General features: G+C 34.7%; 2 protein-coding genes across 9 annotated transcripts in view; one reads left to right on the top strand and one right to left on the bottom strand.

Moving 5' to 3' along the window:
- Csnk1g1 (casein kinase 1 gamma 1) overlaps positions 1-22,602 on the bottom strand; it is a 165,441-nt gene that overhangs the window by 88,599 nt on the left and 54,240 nt on the right. The gene's annotated exons all lie outside the window — the stretch shown is intronic.
- Positions 9,673-10,192, top strand: LOC124971867 (60S ribosomal protein L29-like). The gene has a single exon (XM_047535793.1). The coding sequence runs from the start codon at positions 9,707-9,709 to the stop codon at positions 10,175-10,177; it is 471 nt and encodes a 156-aa protein (XP_047391749.1). The 5' UTR covers positions 9,673-9,706; the 3' UTR covers positions 10,178-10,192.

Genomic DNA, 22,602 nt, shown 5'->3' with positions numbered 1-22,602 from the left:
TTTTTATCCCTAGCAACAAACATAATATGACAAATACTAAGTACTGAAATAAACAAAATTGATTTGATATAAAAAGGGCAATAAATGAGCTGGGGCTGTAGCTCGGGGGCAGAGCACTTGACTAGCATGTGTGAGGCACTGGGTTCAATCTTGAGCACCATATAAAAAATAAATAAATAAAATAAAGGTATTGTGTCCATTTACAGCTAAAAAATTCTTTTTCTTTCTTTCTTTTTTTTTTTTTTGCTGTACTAGGGATCGAACTCAGGGCCTTAGGCAAGCACTCTACCAGCTGAGCTATCTCCCCAGCCCTAAAAATATTTTTTAAAGGGCAATAAAAAGGGTAGATTAGAATTAGATTTGAGATCATCCTAAATGTAAATACACAAATTTTAACTTCATTCTTCACCTTACTGTGAAATCACCAAGTCTTATGCTAAGAGAAAAAGTAAATGGTGAGAATTATATTTTGAAATTATTAATCTGGCCCCCTAATAAATGAGAAGGGAATAATTAGAAAGATGACAAATAGGATATTTTTATAGCAGAACATTTAAAGAATAACAACTACCTCACAGAGTGGTTCTAAGGATTATGTGAGATAAAATACAGGCAAGTATTTTGTCAACTGCAAAGTGCTAGATAAACCTAATTTTTATTACTTCTGTTGTTATTTCAGGTATGAGGTAAGAATTTATGGAAGAGAAGGACTATAATAAATAGGATTTATATCCCATTTTGAAAAACTAACCACCTTGAAATTACACTTAAATGGGAAGGATAAGGAAAACAGAAGGGTCAAAAATGTTCTTCCTTTCAAACTCATTCTATGAAGCTAATATCACCCTGATACCTAAACCAGACAAAGACACATCAAGGAAAGAAAACTTCAGACCAATATCCCTGATGAACATAGATGCAAAAACTCTCAATAAAATTCTGGCAAATCGCATATAAAAAAATATTAAAAGATAGTGCACTCAGATCAAGTGGGGTTCATCCCAGGGATACAGGGCTGGTTCAACATATGGTAATCAATAAATGTAATTCATCATATTAATAGACTTAAAAACAAGAATCATATGATCATCTCAATAGATGCAGAAAAAGTATTTGACAAAATACAGTACCCCTTCATGTTCAAAACACTAGAAAAACTAGGGATAGTAGGAACATACCAGAACATCATAAAAGTCATATATGCTAAACCCAAGGCCAACATAATTCTAAACAGAAAAGTTGAAAGCATTCCCTCTAAAAACTGGAATAAGACAAGGATGCCCTCTTTCACCACTTTTATTCAATATTGTCCTTGAAACTCTAGCCAGAACAATGAGACAGAAGAAAGAAATCAAAGGTATATAATATGTATATAATAAGAAAAATGAGAAATTATATTTCATTTATGTATGATTTATCAAAATGCATAAATGCATTATTCTAGTGTCATGTATAACTATTTAGAACAAATTTTTTTTAATTTTAAAAAGATGTTCTTAATTAAAAAGTCAGAGGAATTAGCAATGATCATTCTACTCTGTTTTCTCTAAACTGAAAATTGATAGACAAATTATGAAATGTCTCCCAGCTCAACTTTCCTATCTATATGAAAGAATATAATATTTGAAAAATTTTTTTGCAGGGCTGGGGCTCAAACCCACATACTAGACAAGTACTCTGCCACTGAGTTACCCCTCCAACCCAAAAGAAGACAAAACATAATGAGGCAACCCACGTAACACCAAACATGGTAGCTCATAAATCACAAAATCCTAGGTTGCTTGTGTTCACTTATTTTCTTAAGAGTATTGAAAGAACTGAATACACATTACCCTCTTATTATCCTAAATTCCTGTGAGGCACTGGAGGTGACTCAATGATTCTCCTCAGCTAAGCACTGCTCTAATGAATTATTCTGTCAGGGGACAAATACATTATTAAAACCGAACGAATTTGGGCTGGAGTTGTGGCTCAGTGGCAGAGTGCTTGCCTAGCACATGTGAGGCACTGGGTATGATCCTTAGCACCACATAACAAATAAAATAAAGGCATTCTGTCCAATTACAACTACAAAAATAACTTAAAAAAAAAACAAAAAACAAAACAAAACTGAACAAGTTAAGTCAGGCCGAGTGGAGCATGGCGGTAATCCCAGCTACTTGGGAGGCTGAATCAGCAAGTCAGTCAGACCCTGTCTTAAAATAAAAACTAAAAAGTGTTGTGGGGATGTTGTGCGGTGGTACAGCACCCCTGGGTTACATCCCCAGTACAAAAAAGAAAACAAAAACAAAAACAAAAAACATAAAATGTAGCCACAAAGTAGTCTGGGCAGTCACTCAAACTGCTATACTCCATGATATACAGTACTCAGAAGTTTTGCTCTGAAAGAATTTAATTACAAAGATGGAGGGTTAAAATTCTACCTATTTAAAATGAATAACTGCTTCAGCTAAAAAAAAAAAAATCAAAATATATCAATAACTGTGAGAAAGGCAAGCAGTTTAATGGACAAGAAAATACCATCGATGAGCTGGCATAATCCCAAGCACTCAAAGCTTTTAGTTTGCACAAATTCACAATGCTTCCCAAGCTCACTTCCTGCTATGGGTTCTTTTATTGTTAATGGAAAAGAAACTTCATTACATAGTAGTTTGGGAGCTTTATATATAAACTCAGCCCTTTTGAAGCAGCAGCCTTGGATGTGATAATGCCCATAAAACCATCTCAATGAAGACTTCCTGTTTCAGTAAGTCACCTACAGAGACATTTACCGTAAGCTCCATCAGACACAGCATTATTTCAAAGAACAAGCAGATCTCAGTTCTCAGAGCCACAATGATAAAGGAACATACAGCCTTGGGTTCCCAGTTTAGTTAGATCTCCAGCTGTCACATTTTCTTGCCCTAAAGTGAAAGTAGTACATGTACAGATTACTACTTAGAACTTGGGTAGAGGGGAATCTAGCCAAATGAACTTGTGGCAATAAGCAGTTAAAACAAGTAACCACTTCTACATACCTCAGATTAGTTACTAGGTCTACTTAGGGCAAAGAGGATAGGTTGACCCATTATCTCTTCTATCCTGGGGGCATCTCTTTAAAGGTGAAGTATGATTAGGTATAAGAAGATAACACAAGCTGGAGATATAGCTCAGTTGGTAGAGTGCTTGCCTCACATGCATAAAGCCCTGGGTTCTAATCCCCAGCACCACCAAAAGAGAGAAATAATTGGGGTTGGGGTTGTGGCTCAGTGGTAGAGTGCTTGTCTAGCAAGTGTGAGGCACTGGGTTCCATCCCCAGCACCACATAAAAACAAATAAATAAAATAAAGGTATTGTGTTCATCTAACCCTAAAAAAAACAGAAGGTAATGCAAGGGCTAGGAGTGGTGGTGCAAGCCTATAATCCCAGCAACTCAGGAGCCTGAGGCAGAAGGATCACAAGTTTGAGGCCAGACTCAGCATCTCAAGATAAAAAATAAAAAGGATTGAGGGTCTTAGCTCAGTGGCAAAGTCCACCTGGGTTCAATCTCCAGTACACTTCCAACACACACAAAAGATAATACGTAGCACAACAAGAAAAAAAAGAACTTTTCCATTTTTACTATCTTAATACTATAATATACTATACAAAAATACTATACAGTTAACAGCAAGGACAATATTTCTTCCTTTGCCAAGATATTAAGGAATTACCTACCAAGCAGTTTATCATAGCACTGGTGGTAGCATACAGCATGTTTACTGTTAACAAAATAGACAATGTCAAAATATTTTTAAACTGCAGATTATTTTCCATTAATGGGATATGAGGTAAATATATACCTGAATATTTACTTTTTTAATTTAAAAAATTTTTAGTTGTAGATAGATACAGTATCTTTGTTTATTCATTTGTTTTTCATGTGGTGCTGAGGATCAAACCCAGTGCTTCCACTGAGCTACAGCTCCAGCCCAAATACTTATTTTAAAGAACATCTCAACCAACATATTCTTTGAAGAAAAAAAAGATGTATGCGAATATGTCACATTTAAGGGAAAGGATTATTTCAGGAAATTTTTATTTCAGATATATACAAGTATGGGTACATACTGGAACACAATATAATATTTATTCTTTAGTGTGACCCATGGTCAAAAAAAGAATAAATGCCATCAGTAAAAAACAGAAGAGCAGTTTCAATTATTTCATTTTGAGATGAAAAGCTTAGGATAGTGATTAGAGTAGCTCCTATGACTTTCTTAAAGTATTAAACATGACATTCTGATCAATTTGTTGGTTAACAACATTCTAACTACTGAACATCTGGAGTGAGGCTGGGTTGGAATGAGTGAAGGGAGGCAGGTGCCAAAGAAAAGGAAGGAGGTGGGGGGGAGGAAAAAAATAACTGAATGAATCAAACAACATTACCCTATGTAAATTTATGATTACACAAATGGTATGCCTTTACTCCATGTACAAACAGAAACAACATGTATCCCATTTGTTTACAATTAAAAAAAAAGGAAGGAGGTAGATGTCATCTATGAATAGGGTTAAAGAAGGAGGAGTCACATCCCACTTTCAAGAGGCTAGGTCGGTGCACTACTTTTTAAAGGCATATTATTATTATTATCATTATTAATTAGTGGTGCTGGGGATTGAACACAGGGCTTTAGCATGTGAGGCAAGCACTCTATCAACTGAGCTTTATCCCCAGTCCTAAAGGTGTATTTTTTACAAAGCAAATGTGTAACACTTTCTACATTAAAGCAGTAGGGGGGAAACACAACGAGTTGCTCCACAAGGCATGACACTGCAACACAAAAATACTGAAGATTATATTTCTTAAAAATGTTATTGTTCAAAATTTCAAAGATATTATCCCCACATATTATCTCGACTACATTTAACAAATGAGTTATTTTCAAACAAATTCCAGATGTTATATCACTATATACCACAGATTCAGTCATGGATTCTGTAAAGGAGCACCACCTTAAAAAAAAAAAGAGACCTAGTCAAGAATTGCCTTTGTTAGATTAGCTTAAAAATTTGTAGGCTGTGGATAAAGCACTTGCCTAGCATGTTCATGGTCCTTAGTTTTATCCTTTGCATCATCAAAAAAAAAAAAAAAAAACAATCAGACAAAGACCACATGGGAAAAAAAACAAAAGACAAATCTCTGTTTTAGTTTTTGTGAAAAATAGAAAGGTGGTCCATTTTCAAAATTAGGTATTTAACTTTAAATGTAAAAATACTGGGAATGTAAAAAGAAAACAGCCAAAAGAGAAACAGAACAAATGGGTGGTTACCAGCACTTAACACCCGAGTGTGCCAGATTCACAACAGATTCCTTGACAAATAGGAGGTGAGGGGAAAGGAGCAGCCGGACCAACAAAGATAAACTGCATATGTGCACTCATCCCAAGAAGGCTTTCCCATCACAAGAGAACAAAGTGAGGTGGAGACAATTAAATTAAAGGTACATTCTTTAAATAACCCCATAGGAGACAGTAAAACCTAAGGGATGTTCAGAAAGACTGTACACCACATTGTACTCAGCCAATGAGGAACTAGGGGAGGAACCTTGCACACTAGGGAATATAACAGACATTCAGGTTGTTTTCACTTTCTAACGAAATGCCCAGCTGCTTTTCAAAGTGGTTTTAGCATTTGACATTGCCAACAGCAGTGTATGATAAGTCTGATTTCCACACATCCTCCTCAGCAAACTCTTATTTCCTGATTCTAACCATCCTTGTGGGTATAAAGTGATAATTATGGTTTTGATTTGTATTTCCCCAATGAATAATGATGTTGAACATCTTTTCATGTGCTTATGGGCTATTCTTTCCTTGCTAAAAAGGATGTCTACTGTCTAGAGAAATGTCTATCAGATCCTGTGCCCATATATTTAATTGTGTTGTCTTTTTGTCGTTGACTTGTAAGAAGAGTTCTTCATATATTCTAAAAATTGGTACCTTACTAGACATATGATTTGAAGTGTGAGTTTTTGTTCCCTTTTTATTATTTTATCTTGAGACATCATCTTGCTAAATTGTTGAGGATGGCCTCAAACTTGTGATCCTCTGCCTCAGTCTCCTGAGTTGCTGTGATTAAAGGCATGTGCCACTATGCGCCGGCCATTTTTATTTTTTAATTTGAATTTATTTATTTATTTATTTTTCACATTTTTAAAAACCAGAACATTTATTGGGTGGCTACTCACTGAAACTCGTAGACTAGCTAGATATTGCAACAGCTGCCTCTTGGGTTTAAGTGTTGTTTCAGAATCCATTCCTGAATCTGTGGTATGCAATTTTTAGGCACTTCATTTGACAAGTCAAGGTAATTTTGTCTTTTAGTCTTGGCATTCCAGTTGTACTTTCTCCTGTGCTTGGCAGGGCACCAAAATTTGCCACAGGTCAACTTCTGAAGGTGGTAGGCTTAGTCACAGTAGTAGCACAATGTGTGCACTTTATCACGATGCTTTCCAAACGATGAAATTCCCTTTCTTGTCTTGCTTCTGCTGCCAAGACTAAAGAGACTTGATGGTTCTTTATTTTTTAAATATTTTTATTAATGCATTATAGTTATACATTCATTTTGACATAATTACATAAGCATGGAATATAATTTGCTCCAAGTCAATCCCCAGTACTCTTTTCTTCCTCCTCTCCTACCTCCCCTTGTTCCCTTTCCTCTATTCTACTGGTCTTTTCCCATTTCTTTATAGTTGTTTTTTTTTTTTTTTAATTAGTCCATTATAGATAGATATGAAGGTGAAATTCACCTTCTTGCTTAGGATTGCTTTGGTTATTCTGGCTTTTTTTTTTTTTTTTTTTTGGACAGGGGATTGATCCTACGGGCGCTTAACCACTGAGTCACATCCCCAGCCCTTTTCTGTTTTATTTCAAGACAGTCTCACTGAGTTGCGTAGGGCCTAAGTTGCTGAGGCTGGCCTTGAACTCCTAGGTCCTCCTGCCTCAGCTTCCTGAGTTGTTGGGATTATAGGTATGTGCCACCACACCCAGCTGGCTATTTTGATAATATTAATTCTGCCCATTCAAGGACATGGGAAGTCTTTCCTTCTTCCAAGGTCTTCTTCAATTTCTATCTACAGTGTTCTATAGTCTTCATTATAGAAGTCTTTTACCTCCTAAGTTTTTTTTTTTTTTTTTTAGGTTATTTTAAATGGGATAGTTTTCCTAATTTCTTTTTCAGCAGATTCACCATTAAAATACAGAACAGCAATTAATTCATATATTTTGATCTTGTATCCTGCTGCATTACTAAATTTATTAGCTCTAGAATTCTTCTGGTGGAATTTTCAGGGTCTTCTAAATACAGGGTCATATTATGATCAAACAGATAATTTAACTTCATCTTTTTCTATTTGTATTTCTTTAATTTCTTTCTCTTGCTTGATTGTTCTGGCTGTGAGTTTCAAGGACCATGTTCAATAGGGATGATGAGAGTGGACATCCTTATCTTATTCCTGTTTTTAAAGGAAATGCTCTCAGTTTTTCTCCATTGAGTATAATGTTGACTTTGGGTTCATCATATACAGCCTTCACAATGTTGAGATAAATTCCTTCTATTCCTAGTTTCTCTTGTGTTCTAAACATGAAGGGGTGCTGGATTTTGTCAAATGCTGTTTCTGCATCTATTGAGATAATCATGTGATTCTTCTCCTTAACCCTATTTATATGAATTATATGTATTAATTTCTGTGTTGAACCAACCTTGCATCCCTGGGATGAAAATGTTATTGAATGCAGTTTGCCAACGTTTTATTAAGGATTTTTGCATCTATGTTCATCAGGATTATTGGTCTGAAGTTTTCTATCTTTGATGTGTCTTTGGTTTTGGGATCAGGGTGATAATGGCTTCAAAGAATGAATTTGACAGTATTCCCTTCTTTTCTATTTCATGGAATAATTTGAGGAGGACTGACATTAGTTCTTCTATAAAGTTCTGGTAGAATTTAGCTGAGAATTCATGTGATCCTGAGTTTTTTGTCACTGGAAAAAATTTTTTTGAAGATGTTGATGAACCTTTATTTTATTCATTTATTTATATGTGGTGCTGAGAATCAAACCCAGTGCCTCACACATGCTAGGTAAGCACTCAACCACTGAGCCACAACCCCAGCCCCATGGAAAACTTTTTAACAGCTGTTTCAATTTCATTGCTTGATATTGGTCTGTTTAAGTTTTCATTTATCTTCATGGTTCAATTTGGGTAGGTCTTATTGCTCTAGGAATCTGTCAATATCTTCAAGATATACTAGCTTATTGGAGGTACATTTCCAAAATAATTTCCAATGATCCTCTGGATTTCAAAAGTATCTGTAGTTATATCTCTTTCTTTTATCTCTAGTTTTGTTGATTTGGGTCTTATCTTTCTTTTGGTTAGTTTGGCTAGGTTTTTATCAATCTTGTATCTTTTCAAAGAACCAACTCTGTTTCGCTGATTCTTTGTATTTTTTTTATTCTCAATTTCATTAACTTCAGCTATGATCTTATTTCCTTCCTTCTACTAATTTGGGTATCGGTCCCTGCTCCTCAGTACCTGGAGGTGTAACATTATACTCTTTGGTATCTTTCTATTTTTTTAACATAGGAACTCAGTGCTATAAACATTCCTTTTAGAATTGTCTTTCTGCTGTCCCAGAGATTTTTGATATGTTGTATCTCTATTTTAATTTATTTCTGAGAATGTTTATTTCTCTGATTACTTCTATAATCCAGAAGTGTTTCTTTAATCTCCAGGTGTTGGAATGGTTTGTTTTTTATCTTGTCATTGATTTCTGATTTCATTTCATTATGTTCTAATAGGATGTAAGGAATTATCTTATTTTTATTATTAGCTAGAATTTGCTTTGTGCCCTTAAAATATGACCTATTTGAGAGAAAATTCCATGTGCTTCTAAGAAGAAAGTGAATTCCACTGTTAATGAATGAAATATTCTACAGACTTCTGTTAGGTATTTTTTCAGTTCAGAAGAGTCTGTACTTAGTTTATGTCTGTATGACCTATATAAGGCTGAGAAGGGTATTGAAATCACCCTGTATTACTATATTGTCGTCTATCTGATTTATACGAAAAAGGGTTTGTTTTATGCACATACAAGCACCATTGTTTGGGGCATAAATATTTACAAGCACTATATCTTCTTGTTGAATGATTCCCTTAACCAGCAGGAAGTGACCTTTGTCTCTTCTCATTAATTTTGGCTTTGTTTTCAGTTTCATTTGCATGGTATACCTTTTTCCATTCTTTCATCTTCAGGCTTTTGTCTGTAAGGTGAATCTCTTGCAAACAACATATGGTTGAGTCTTGTGTTTAAATCAATCTGTCAATCTATGTCTTGATTGAAGAATTTAGACCATTACAGTCAGTGTTATTATGCAGAGATGACTTTTATTTCCTGCCATTTTAATTTTATTTCTAATGCTTAATGCTTACAAATTCTTTTAGTTTCTGCTTCTCATGAAAGGTTTTTATTTCATCTTAAATTCTGAAGGATGGTTTTGCTGGATATTATTGTCTTGGTTGACACCTCTTTTCTTTCAGAGCTTGATCAATGTAAGCCCTCCTGGCTCTCAGAGTCTGTATTCAAAAAACTCAGTTGAAAATGTGATCTGCCATTTTTCTTTTGCAGCTTTTAAAATTCTGTCCTTGGGTCTCAACCGCTCTGGGAGCAGCGGCTTACGGTGCAGACATGGCCAAGTCCAAGAACCATACCACGTACAACCAATCCCGAAAATGGCACAGAAATGGAATCAAGAAACCCCGATCACAGAGATATGAATCTCTTAAGGGGGTAGACCCCAAGTTCTTGAGAAATATGCGTTTTGCCAAGAAGCACAACAAGAAGGGCCTGAAAAAGATGCAGGCAAACAACGCCAAGGCCATGAGTGCACGTGCTAAGGCTGTCAAGGCCCTGGTAAAGCCTAAGGAGGTTAAGCCCAAGATGCCAAAGGGTGCCAGCTGCAAACTTGATCGCCTTGCCTTGCTTGCCCATCCCAAGCATGGGAAGCATGCTCGTGCCCACATGGCCAGGGAACGCAGGCTCTGTCGGCCAAAGGCCAAAGCCCAAGCCAAGACCCTGGCTACAACTCCAGCTCCAGTATCAGCATCAGCTCCGGCTCCCGCCCCCAAGGGTGCCCAGGTCCCTGCAAAGGCTCCTTAATAAAAACCTCTGTGAATGTGAGGACAGAAGGACTGGTGTGACCCCTAAGCCCCTATATATGGGGACTGGTGTCCTCCTGTGCTGTTTGTATAAATAAATCCAGAGGCAGGATCTGTTAAAAAAATAAATAAATAAAATAAATAAACAAATAAATAAATAAATAAATAAAATAAAATTCTGTCCTTTATTCTGTATATTAGTCATTTTCTTTATAATGTGCTTGGAGAGGATCTTTTCTCATCTTGCCTATTTGGGGTTCTATATGCTGCTTGTATTTGAATTCCCATCTCATTCCTAAGATTAGGAAATTTTTCTGTTATTATTTCACTGACAAAATTGTGCATTCCTTTGCAACCTTCTACCCCCAATGAATCTTAAATTTGGTCTCTTAATGTTATCCCACATTTCTTGAATATTCTGGTCATGGTCCCTTAACATCTTTATTATCAACTTCATTTTCAAGTTTATATACTGTCTTGAAAGTCTGAGAATCTATATTTAAAGTGGTCTAATCTACTGGTGATGCTTTCCAATGAATTTTTAATTTGGTTTATCGAAACTTTCATTTCCAGGATTACTGTTTAGTTCTTTTTCAGAATCTCCATCTATTGAAATGATCTTTCACTTCCTGTATCTTCTAAGTTCATTCCTTACATATTCTTTTAGCTCACTGAACATTTTAACTGATGGTTCTTTTCTTAACACAAAATTATTTAATTCTGATGAATTGAATATATCTATTTTTCTTCTACTACTTGGGCTTTTGGTGTCATACCTAAGAATCCACTGTCATGGATTGGATGTGAGGGCAATAAGATTTATACTTATGCCTCCTCCTAAAACTTTTATAGTTCTAGTTCTTACTTTTAGTCTCTGACTTATTTTGCATTCATTTTTGTACACAGTATGAGGTAAGGGTTCAACCTCAATCTTCTTTAATTTCTTAGATGTTTTACAGCTTTCAGAGCATAAAATTTACACTCATTTTGTTAAATTTATTCCCTAAATATTTTATTCTTTTTTAAATTTATTTTTTTAGTTGTAGATGAACACAATACTTTTTTTCTACTTATTTATGTGGCACTGAAAATGAACACTGGGTAGAGGCAAGCATTCTATCACTGAGCCACAACCCCAGCCCTAAATATTTTATTCTTTTTGATACTATTATAAATAACTTTTTAATTTCATTTTTAGATTAGATATATATCATTTCATATGTATTGCAGAAGCACAAAGTATTATGTCTTTTGATTCAGTAGTATTACCTCAATATCAACTAAAGCTATTTTATACAAGTGAATTTTCCAAATAAGTGACACCTCCTCATTGAGAATTAAAAAGGAATATCATTTAAAATAAAAATGTTTCCAAAGTTCCAAGTTTCAGAAAGAAAATAATGACTTTTTTTTTCTTGATAAATTTGGTCAATATGAATAATAATTTATATTTCACCACTTGAGTAATGCTCTAAGGGGCTAATCAGGTAAGTAAGGCTATTCTGCCTACACTGTTCTCCTTTGTGTAATTTGTACTCTCTACTGTTATTAGTCTGTCAGTGATGCATTATTAATATCCGTTTCCTTCTGTTTTTCTAGTCTATAGAAGACTAAGAAAAATGAATAAGCTTATTAGAAATGTATATTAAGAACAGAACATAGAGGCTGTAAGTACCAGACTAAAAGTCTAAAGAACAGGAACTTGGGAGAACATAGATCTTAACAATCTATTTTGGCTGCTAAGAGGTTTTTTATTTTTAGTATTGCTTTGGTTTGTTTCCTAGTCCTCAGTTTTGTTCCAGAGAACTGGAGCTTGTTAACACAACGTTACTATATTTAGTTTTACTATAACACAGCTAAAAATTTCAGCAAATGTAATTTATAATTCTAATTTATGTTACTACAAACTTATGCTCTATATAAATTTTCATGCAAAATTCTACATTTAGCCTTGACTACATTTAAACATGAATATTTTAGGGTAGAATAAAGGTAGAAAAGTATATTTGTCATGGATATGTAAATTTCCTGCCCAATATATATTTTCTACCCAAAATTGAGTTATCCAAGTCACAGAAAAAGGCATATTTCTGATAATAATCTATTTTCATGAAAATGTTTATTGTGCTATTTATTTATAATAAAGCTAGATGGGGCTGGGGTTGTGGCTCAGTGGTTGAGTAGGCATGAAGCACTGGGTTTGATCCCCAGCACCACATAAAAAAAACTAAATAAACAAAATAAAGGCACTGTGTCCATCTACAACTAAAAAATAAAAAAAATAAAAATTAAAAGCTAGATGTAACTGGAAACCCAAGTTTATGGTTAATAGCTCTAGTAACCCACATCAAGAAATAGAATGTGATAGGGCTGGGGATGTAGCAGAGCACTTGCCCAACATGTGCAAGGCCCTGGGTTCAATACTCAATACTGGGGTGGGAAAAAAAGCCATTATATTTGTAAAAATGGGCCTAAAGACTGAGGTAAGAGGAAGTGTGTGGTCAGCCTGGGGAACTTAATGAGACCCTATCTCAAAATAAAAATTAAAAAGGGACAGGGTTGTAACTAAGTGGTAAAGCATCCTCGGTTAAATCCCCAGTATTACAAATGAATAAATGAATGAATGAAAATGTAAATAAATAAAAGCATAAGAATGAAACATAGGAATTTAGCAAATAAAAAAGCAGAACCCAGACAATAAGTGACACCAGAACCCAGAAAATATCTCCAATTTTGTTTATATGAAAGTATACATACATAAATATACACACACAACAAAACAAAGACTTTACCCAAAGTTCTTGTGATGAGGTTATAATACTGTCTACACCCCAACAGAAATGCCCAAATCAGCAAACAAAAATAAAACACCAAAAGCTTCATGAATTGGAATTATTCTAAATCTGTTATCTAGATGCTCAAATCTAAATTATTTAATCATCATTTAGGTTAATTCATGTTTATTATAAAAAAAAAGATTAACAAGTATAAAAAATAGCATCACAAGTTCAAAAAGAGCCTCATTTGCTAGGTATTAACATGTTGACTCCTAGTTTTACAATACAATATTAGCCCAAACTACCCGGGAAAGCCCTTTAACCAAAGAAACACTTTTAGAGTCACTTAAATCACAAGGCATTACTGTCTCAGCTTTTTGCCATTCCAACAAACTGGAGGAGTGCTCATTATTCTTTAGATATGAGTACCGCTGGATAAACTGGTTGCTTCACATTTTTAAAAAAATACATAAAATTTGCCTTTTGGGGGTAGGGAGAGTAAAATTACTGTAGTTAATTTATTTTTTCAGTGGGAGTGAGGGGGCCAAAAGATAACATGTAATTCCTTCTAAGTTTTCTCATGGCATACAGAATAATGTCCAAAATCTATACTATGGCCAACACAGCTGCTCAAGAACAGGTTCTGCTCACATCTCTAGCCTCATTTTCCAAAACCAATTCTCCACACTGAACACTACATACATTTTAGCAATATGCACTCCAAGTAGCACTGGCATTTTTTACATTTTCTTGTGTTTCATACTTCCAAGTTTTTGTATGGTACTGATCCTTCCCTCTTAGAATGTTCTTCCCCTTACCCTGGACTTCTTTCTTTAGTGTTCAATACCAGCCTTGAAGATTAAACTCAAGTATGTTTGTGCAGATTTTCTGGCATTTGCAAATTCTAGTTGAAATACCACTCTCTCCTTCTAAGTCACCATTACATCCTTGTATACATAAAGAAATTATTTTCTGAGTAGACTACATGATAGTTATATGTGTAATTCTCCAAATAGTGAACTCTATGAGAGTAGGGTCCATGTCTTACATATAATCTTTGTACCCTCAGGGTCTAACTAAATGCCAAAACACAGATGCTCAATATAAATTGTTAAATGAGTAAATGGCAAAGTATTAATGGAAATCCACAAGTAGTTCTTTATTTGAACATAGTGCAGTGTTTATAATATCCTTCACCTTGGTTTACTCTAAATTTCAGAATTTGTACTTTGCAATAATTTACTGATTCTTTTTCTCCTCAATTCCTGGAAAATCTCTAAAGATAAAGGTTGGGGTAGTATACAACAGAAACTAAACAGTGTTACTCAAAGGTGAGGTCATTAGTGATCATTTTATATTTTATCTTTTTCTGGTAATAGGTAATTAATTAAATGTCAATGATTATGACGCTTGTAATGAGATTTATTTTAATGTTAAAAAACACTACACTTCAGCATGTGGTTTTTCAATTGCATGCTTCATCAGTAAATGGGGTAAGACTACGTGGTATAACAGAAATGAGTTTGGGATGTGCCAGATCTGAGTTCTAGTTCCAATTCTGTGGTGAGCTGGTTATTTTTCCTGAACCAAGTTATTTAATTTATAATTTATCTCAACTTCAGAATTATAATAGTTGGACTGAACTGGGCAATATTAAGGGGTTTTTTTGTTTGTTTTTGGTGGGGGGACAAGGGATTGAATTTAGGGGCGCTCAACCACTGAGTCACATTCCCAGTTCTTTTTTTTTGGTTCTGGGGGATTTGGACCCAGGGCCTCATGCATGCCAGGCAAGCATTTTACCACTGAGCCACATCCCCAGTCCCCTTTTCATATTTTATTAAAGACAGGGTTTCACTGAGTTGCCTAGGGTCTCGCTGATTTGCTGAGGCTAGCTTTGAACTTGTGATCCTCCTGCCTCAGTCTCCTACGCCACGGGGATTACAGGTGTGCACCACTGTGCCTGGCTACTAAGGGTTTTTACAGGTCTAAAACTTAAGTTACTTAGTTGATCTGAACTTTATGTATCTATTAAGTCAGTCAAAGTTACCACAACTTTTTTGGAAGCCCAGGACCATTCTTGTCTCTCATTAAATTTACAGTCATCTTTTTTCATGTGAACTGTTGCTATCAAGTTATCGGATCCAAAAGTGAATAGTACAACATTGAACTGTAGTTTGTGAACCACAGTTAGGACTTTCTTTCAACTCATTGCTTATTTAAGATAACGTTGAATCTTTGATCCTGTTAAGCAGAGTATTTGTTGCCACATCCAAAGTATGGCGTTGTGTATAGGATCCATCAGTACTCTGTTGTTCAGCACCAGTGATGGCAATGATCGATTAACTAATTCTCTTTGATAAAGATGGTCAGAACTAGAAATCAACTTAATTATCACTCAGTTTACATTTCTACACATTACCAGAATATCACAAAAGTTCTAAATAAATGCCTTGGTGAAGAGAAAAGGCATAATATAGAGAGACATATACTTTAGCATGACAGATAAAATGTAGGCATTAAGCTCTATTCTTTTCCCCAACCCCCACTGAAATGACAAAAGAAACAAGGACAAAGAGAATAGGTGAGGAAAAAACAGATTAGACATGTCAACATGTTAGAAGATGAGAAGTGAATAGACAAATAGTAACTGACTTCGAGCTGAGATATATATAGCAGAAAAAAGGAATCTAAATGATGGATTACCTACTGATATAGAAATTTTATAATTCTTTTGGAGACTTTAGGGGAAGAATTAATGAAAGGTATGTAGATAAATAAGAAAAAGCATTTTTTAAAAATCAAATATGAATAGTTCATAATTCTTTTGAAAGAAAGGATGGTGTCATACTAAAAAGGAAATACAACTATGCTCTGAAGGCTCAGCTGTAAACAGTCTCAGAGCCATAATACTGTAAATGTAGAAAATATTGTAATAAAAAATATGACAATGTATATTGGGAGAACATGGCAAATGTATGTATGTTAGTATAGATGGCATGTGTGAAGAAATCAATAAAGAATAACTAATGTTGAAAATAATAAAGATAGAGAACATGATTAAAAGTCAAACCACTTGCCTGTAGAGGACTTTAAAATCTATGTATTATAGATTTTAAATTAAGAATAATTTAAGAGTAAAATCAAATAAATCAATCATTAAAAAAAATATATCTATGGCACTTTCTTGCCTTAGTAATCCCAGCTTGAAAAAAAAATGGATTAATCTCACATTAAATGTCTTTGAAAGACTACAATGGCTGGCAGTGAACTTCACTTCCTTTGTTAAGAGCTTTGACTTTTTCTTGAAAAGTACACAATTTAAGTTCAGTTTTCTCCTTAGGTTATATGATTGACCACATGGAAATACTGATTCTGAATTTACCTCATTATCATCTTTTTTTAATACACTTTTGGTGCCCATAACCATCCGTTTCATAGTCCTGCTCAACAATTCTGAATTGTTTTAGCAAGTATGGAAGTTCTACTACTAAATTCTCCTGATAACTAGCCAAGATGCCAACATATAATCCTCAAAGTATCATATCTGTGACACTTCTAAAATTATCACAACAACATGATGCAGACTGCTTTTCAGTAAATGTGATTGAAACTCTTTACTCTTGGTTTTTGATCAACTACACTATTGGCAGAAAGCACTCTTTTTTGCGATCTCTTAAAGCTATTTTAACTCCAACAAATTGTGTTGGAGTTAAACTGGAGTATGATTCCATATGAAACTTGAACTATGATACTACTAGAAATAAGAATTTTATATACATTTGATGTTCATAAGAAATTTAAAATCCATTTTGTCTGGAATTGTAATTAAAATTGAATCTCTTCACAACATATTGTGGAATAATACAAATGATACAATCTATCACACACCTATAAACTAGAAACCTAAAAAAAGACTTCCCTTACTAGGGAAAAAATGTTTGTCAGTTCTATAATTTAAATATACACATAATCTAACATACATATGTATACATATACATGTCACCATGCAAAATTTTGACAACTGGTAAAATCTAGGTGACAATGTATGATGGAGAGTCAACATCCTAGTCTTTTAACTTTTTTGGAAGACTGAAAATTTTCTTCATACAAAGTTGGGGAAAAAAAACCAAAACCGAAGTTTTGGAAGAGTTTCATATTATGTATAAAATCCAAATTGTGTATCAAGCACTGCCTTAAGTGGACATATATTATCTGACTTAGATCTTTACCACAAATCTGTAAGGTAGATATTACTATCTTTATTTTACAGAGGAAGAAAATGAAACTCAAAAAGACAATCTGACTTCAAGAAAAGGAAAGGAAGGAAAAGACTTCGAAAACTTGTTTTAGTTTGTTCCATCCACAGAACCTAAAAACTTGCAAATTTAAAATAAAACTTCATATTGCAACAGCACAATGTACCGTTTATATTTAGTGGGTTGGCTGAATTTTTGGAAGATGAAGTTTTGTTTAAAATGTTAATATTTCCAAAGAAACTATTAATGAAAAGCATTTGATTTTACAAGGTCTATAAGAAACACCATTAAATTTTCTTTTATCTTAAACCTATATTCTTTAAAATGAACAATTTAAATAAAAGTTAAAACAGCAGAACCACACCTTTCAGGAAAAAAATCTTACTGAAAACTCAATGTACAGAAAATTTTTAGATTTAATATGGAGAGTTCTACATGGTTACTTTTCCTTTCCTAGTCCCTTGGTGTGAGAAATAGAGGTTCTAAGACTTTGTGGAATATAATATGAAACCAAATGCTTTATATAATATTCATTGGTAATTTTTTTTTTTGCTTTGTTTTGTAGTATTGGGGATTGAAACCAGAGGTACTGAACTACATCCCAGTCCCCTTTTTAATATTATTTTGAGAGAGTCTTTTGAAGTTGCTGAGGCTGGCCTTCAGCCTCCTAAATAGCTGGGATTACAGATGTGCACCTCAAACCCACTTTGTGCTTAATGTATTTTTACATCATTAATCAGATATAAAAGATGGAAAAGAACAAAGAGGGTCAATTCTTTGTGCCTCTATTTTCTTGTAGGTAAGCAAAAAACATTCTCTAACCCTATTCTACTTCACAAGGATAATATCAAGATTATTAAAATTACATGCAAGGCTTTTTGGTTTATGTGTAACAAAACTGCAAATATACATATCCTTTGACTCAAAGTACCCCAGAGTAGGATTTAGCTTAAGAATATCAGGGATGCTCAATTCAGTCTTTATTAGAATATTTTTAAAAGGAAAATAATTTATATGTATAATGAGATTAGCTAAATCAATTATTGAATATACAGATATCAAAAATGAATTATCCACATTTAAGTTGGAATAAGATGTTCATTATGTATGAAGTGATAAAAAAGCAGGTTTATAGCACAATTTGACTGCATTTCTAAAATACATGCTAATATACATTTTGAAATTCTGGAAAATTAAATCATAAGTGATCATCTATGGAGATACTTCTAAAGTAGGATTTAACTCTTTGGCAACAGGCATGTTATTCTTTTAAAAATGTGCTTTAAAGGAAACTCTTTGGCTTTGTTTACTTATTTTCTCTGATTACAAAATACACGTGGCTCACTTTTAAAAAGGCAGGTAATTAATTCTGTGTGTTCTTTTTCCTGTTAAATAAATGAAATATCTCAGAAATATTTAAACAAAAGTAAAAGAAAGGCAATAATCAATCAACTTCCCTGTTCTTCAAATATTTCCTCTTCCAGCATCCCTTTTTCTCCCAGTCATAAAAGTTCTACAAAGTATCATCTCAGTACCCATGATCCTGAATTCATCAACACCTACATGGTGATAGTTTCTTAATCTTATGTCAAATCCAAACTTTATAAATCTGATACACATTGCTACATATGTGCCACACATTCTTCAAAGTCAATATATTCACAAACTCTACCTTACCTGCCCTTCCCCACCACAATCCCAGATGCATATTTCCTAACTCCATTAAAGGTTTCTTCAATCATATTGTCTCCCGAAGATGGCAAATTTAGTCACATTTGACTCTGTCCACTATAATAACTGGTGAATAAATTGTATCCTGAAATTTTATATTTACCTTTTCCTTTGTCCATGTCATTGCCATTCTGAAAGCTAAGCTAAGAACTAAGGCCCTGCCATTTCTGACCTGGACTATTCAGCCAAACAAACATTTTTTGAGCACCCACTACATATCACGCACAGTGAAAGGAGTTGGAGATATAAAGATTAATAAAGTAAAGTGTTGCCTCTCTCAACCATATCTTAGAATTGAGAAACAGGAGAAAATACAATGCAGTAAGTACCACAATTAGAACAAAATCTTTTAAGCATCAACTTCTTTCCTATATGATCTAGTTGTACTATTATCTGAATTTACTTTCATTCTAGAATAAAAACAAGATATCACTCCTCTATTGTAAAACCCTTGATGATTCCAACACACCGTCTATAGGAGAAAGTTCAAATGTTTTAATATCATGTAAACACTTCACAATCTGGTCCCAATTTGCCTAACATGCACTTCACATCCTATGACCCTATCATGTATAACTAGATGCTGCTCTGATAATATGCTGGGTACCTTCCAAACACTTAGTGCTTGTTCATCCCGCAGTCAGAGAGAGTCCTTCTTCCTTATGCCCACCAGTGGAAAACCTGTCCTATTATCAAATGATACCTCCTCTGTGAATCATTCATTAACCTTTGCTGCCAGTGTTCCCCCACTCCCTAGTATTGGGGATGTCCTGAATTAAAGTGAGCTCTACCATGGAGGACATCCCCATAACTTTTTTATTTTTTGAGACAGGATCAAGTTAAGTGGCTGAGGCTAGCCTCAAATTTGTAATCCTACAGGCCCAGCCTCCTAAATCACAGGGATTACAGGAATGCAGCACTGCACCTGGGTCAATGTAGTTTTCATAAAATCTATTATAATGCTTCTTACTTTGTATTATAATTTGTTTTTTGTTTGTTTGGTTTTTTCCCCCTCTCTACTACTACACCATGTATCCTTAGTGAAAGAAACTACATCTTTTTTTTTGGTACTGGGGATTGAACTCAGGGGTACTCGGCCACTGAGCCACATTCCTAGCCCTTGTATTTTATTTAGAGACAGGGTCTCACTGAGTTGTTTAGCACCTTGCTTTTGCTGAGGCTGGCTTTGAACTCAATGATCCTCCTGCCTTAGCTTCCTAAACTGCTTCGATTAACAGGTGTGCATCACCACACCCAACAGAAACTGCATCTTATATTATTTGTAAGCTTCCCAAAGTCTAGTTTTAGTAAATATTCAAAAAACGACTGTTAAATGGTAGGGGGCAAACAGATTTGCAGAGAACCAAAATGTACTGCACATTACTTTTTTTTTTTTTTTTTTTTGGTTCTCTGTCTGGAAGCCATGAGTATACCTAAAACCCTAAGGTCACTATCTACCACCACCCATAAATACCTGGAACACAAAGAAAACCATGTTTTAATTTTCTCTTTTCTAGCTAGCATTTATTCCACAAATAACAGTAAATAATACATAGAGAAGTCCTGCTCCTGAGAGGCTTATATTCAAGTGGGAAGAGGCCATTAAAAGGTAAACAGTAAGATTACAAATACTGATCAATGTGTGAATTTTAAAAAGCAGTCTGATGGTACTGAGGGTGCTTACAGGAGATACATGCCACTTTAAACAGTAATAGGAAAAAAGTCACAGATTTCCTTGAGAAGGTAATTTTAGGAAAAGAAATCTGCAGGCAGAAGCAACTAAAAAGAATACACTTGGCTATCTGAGAGACAGTAGAGACAATATGTCTAGAAAAAGAAGGGAGCCGGCATGGTGGCAAATGCCTGTAATCCCAGCAACTTGTCTGAGGCAGGAGAAATATAAGTTCAAAGTCAGCTTTGGCAATTTAGTGGGGAGCCCTAAGAAACTTCGGTGAGATCCTGTCACAAAATAAAAAATAAAAAGGACTGGGGATGTGGCTTAATGGTTGAATGCCCTTGGGTTTAATCCTGAGTACCAAAAAAAAAAAAAGGAAATGAGTTTGGAGAAGTAGGGCCTTCGTAGGTGGAGCCATGGTGAAGGACTCACAGCACCTGCTTGGGTTTGGCATTTTCTAGTCTACTATTTCTGTTGTCTGCACAATCATTTACTTTCTCATAGCAGAGCAAGAGAATGATGGATGGAATGGGGTTCACAGTCCACTCTACTGTTGGGCAGATGCCAAAAGGTCCTCAAACTACCTCTCCTGGTTTCTGCTGATTAGAAGTACTGCTAGATATAATGTTGTGAAAATATGGTCCCAGGACTAATGAAAACATAAGCACACAAAAATAAAACCCCTTTCAAAGAAAAATAAGTTCTTTCCACTAATTACAAGACAAGTCAAAGTGAGTAATAAAGATTATCTAGATTCACTGGAGGAAATAAAGACTTCTTCTTTCAAAATACATAGGGGTTACAAATATATCCTTTTAACTGAATGAATTTTTCCATTCCCATGTAAACTTGTAATACAAATCTAGATCTCAATGATTAAATAAATTCCCAGTTTCACTACCCAAGGTTTTTCTTCACTTTCACAGAAATTAAAAGTTTCTGACAATATAAGAATGTACAAATTGATAAGCATTAGGAACTGCCTCTCAGCAGTATCTTTGTGGATATTTATGCCATAACCTATTTAATGCAAGTATTACTGTGGTGGTAAAACAAAGTCAGTCCATTACATAAATGAATATTTGTGAAACTAGTTGCTAAAGCAACTGAGTAGTTGCTAGGAAGTCAACCAGTGTGAAATTACACATCTTACTCCTCAGTAGCATCTGCTTGGCTTTGCTCACTCGAACAAGAACAACTCTCTAAATATAAAGACCCTTTCAGTATCCTAGTAAGGTCCTAAAATTCCAGAATGCAAGCTTTCCACCAGTAAAATAAACACATTCTCAGTATCACTAAACTCAATTCTTGTATCCAGTGATCTCTGGTTAGTATAGTAATGTTTCCCTAAGACTCTCTAAGGCAGATCAGAGGTAAGATTTTTTCCATATTTTGCAAGTTCATCAGAAGCAGCAGAGGCATCATCAAACAATAGTCATCTTGTGTTCCTTCTCTCCCTTTTCTCCAAGGGTCAAAGTTTCTTAAAATAAGTCTTTGTAGGGCCCCAACAGCTATGAAGCCTAAAAGGGGCTACTTTTTACATTCTCCAAGCTGAGCCCATTCATAAGGTCATTATTTTCTCTTGTCCACTCACATAGGATGGCTCATTAAAATGTATATAAATACCCTATATACCTTTTTCTCAATCTCATCTTCAAACTGGTTGTTGTCATTGTTTTATTATTTCACCCGCAGATTAACACTTGATTGGGAAATAAAATTGCATGATTTCTCCCTGGAGTCCTAACTCAATCTTAATGTTGGGAACTCTAAGAAACTCTGTAATGGAAAACTTCTCTATATGGGATATAGATTCTTGCAGACTAAGTCTGGGTATTACTGAGGAAGAATTAACTCTTCTCTTTTCATGGTAGAGTCTGAACTAAAGCAAGGCCCTACTACCTTCTAAAAGTGTGATTCGAGAACCAACAGCATCTGCATTAGGTGGGAATTTGTTAAAAATGCAGAATTTAGGGCTCTATCTAAA

This window comes from Sciurus carolinensis, chromosome 2, assembly GCF_902686445.1.
Source record: "Sciurus carolinensis chromosome 2, mSciCar1.2, whole genome shotgun sequence".
Classification (NCBI taxonomy): domain Eukaryota; kingdom Metazoa; phylum Chordata; class Mammalia; order Rodentia; family Sciuridae; genus Sciurus; species Sciurus carolinensis.
This window is presented reverse-complemented; position numbering and strand designations above follow the sequence as displayed.

Coding starts and splice junctions, on each gene's coding strand:
- LOC124971867 (XM_047535793.1), top strand. CDS start 9,707: ATGGCCAAGTCCAAGAACCATACCACGTACAACCAATCCCGAAAATGG.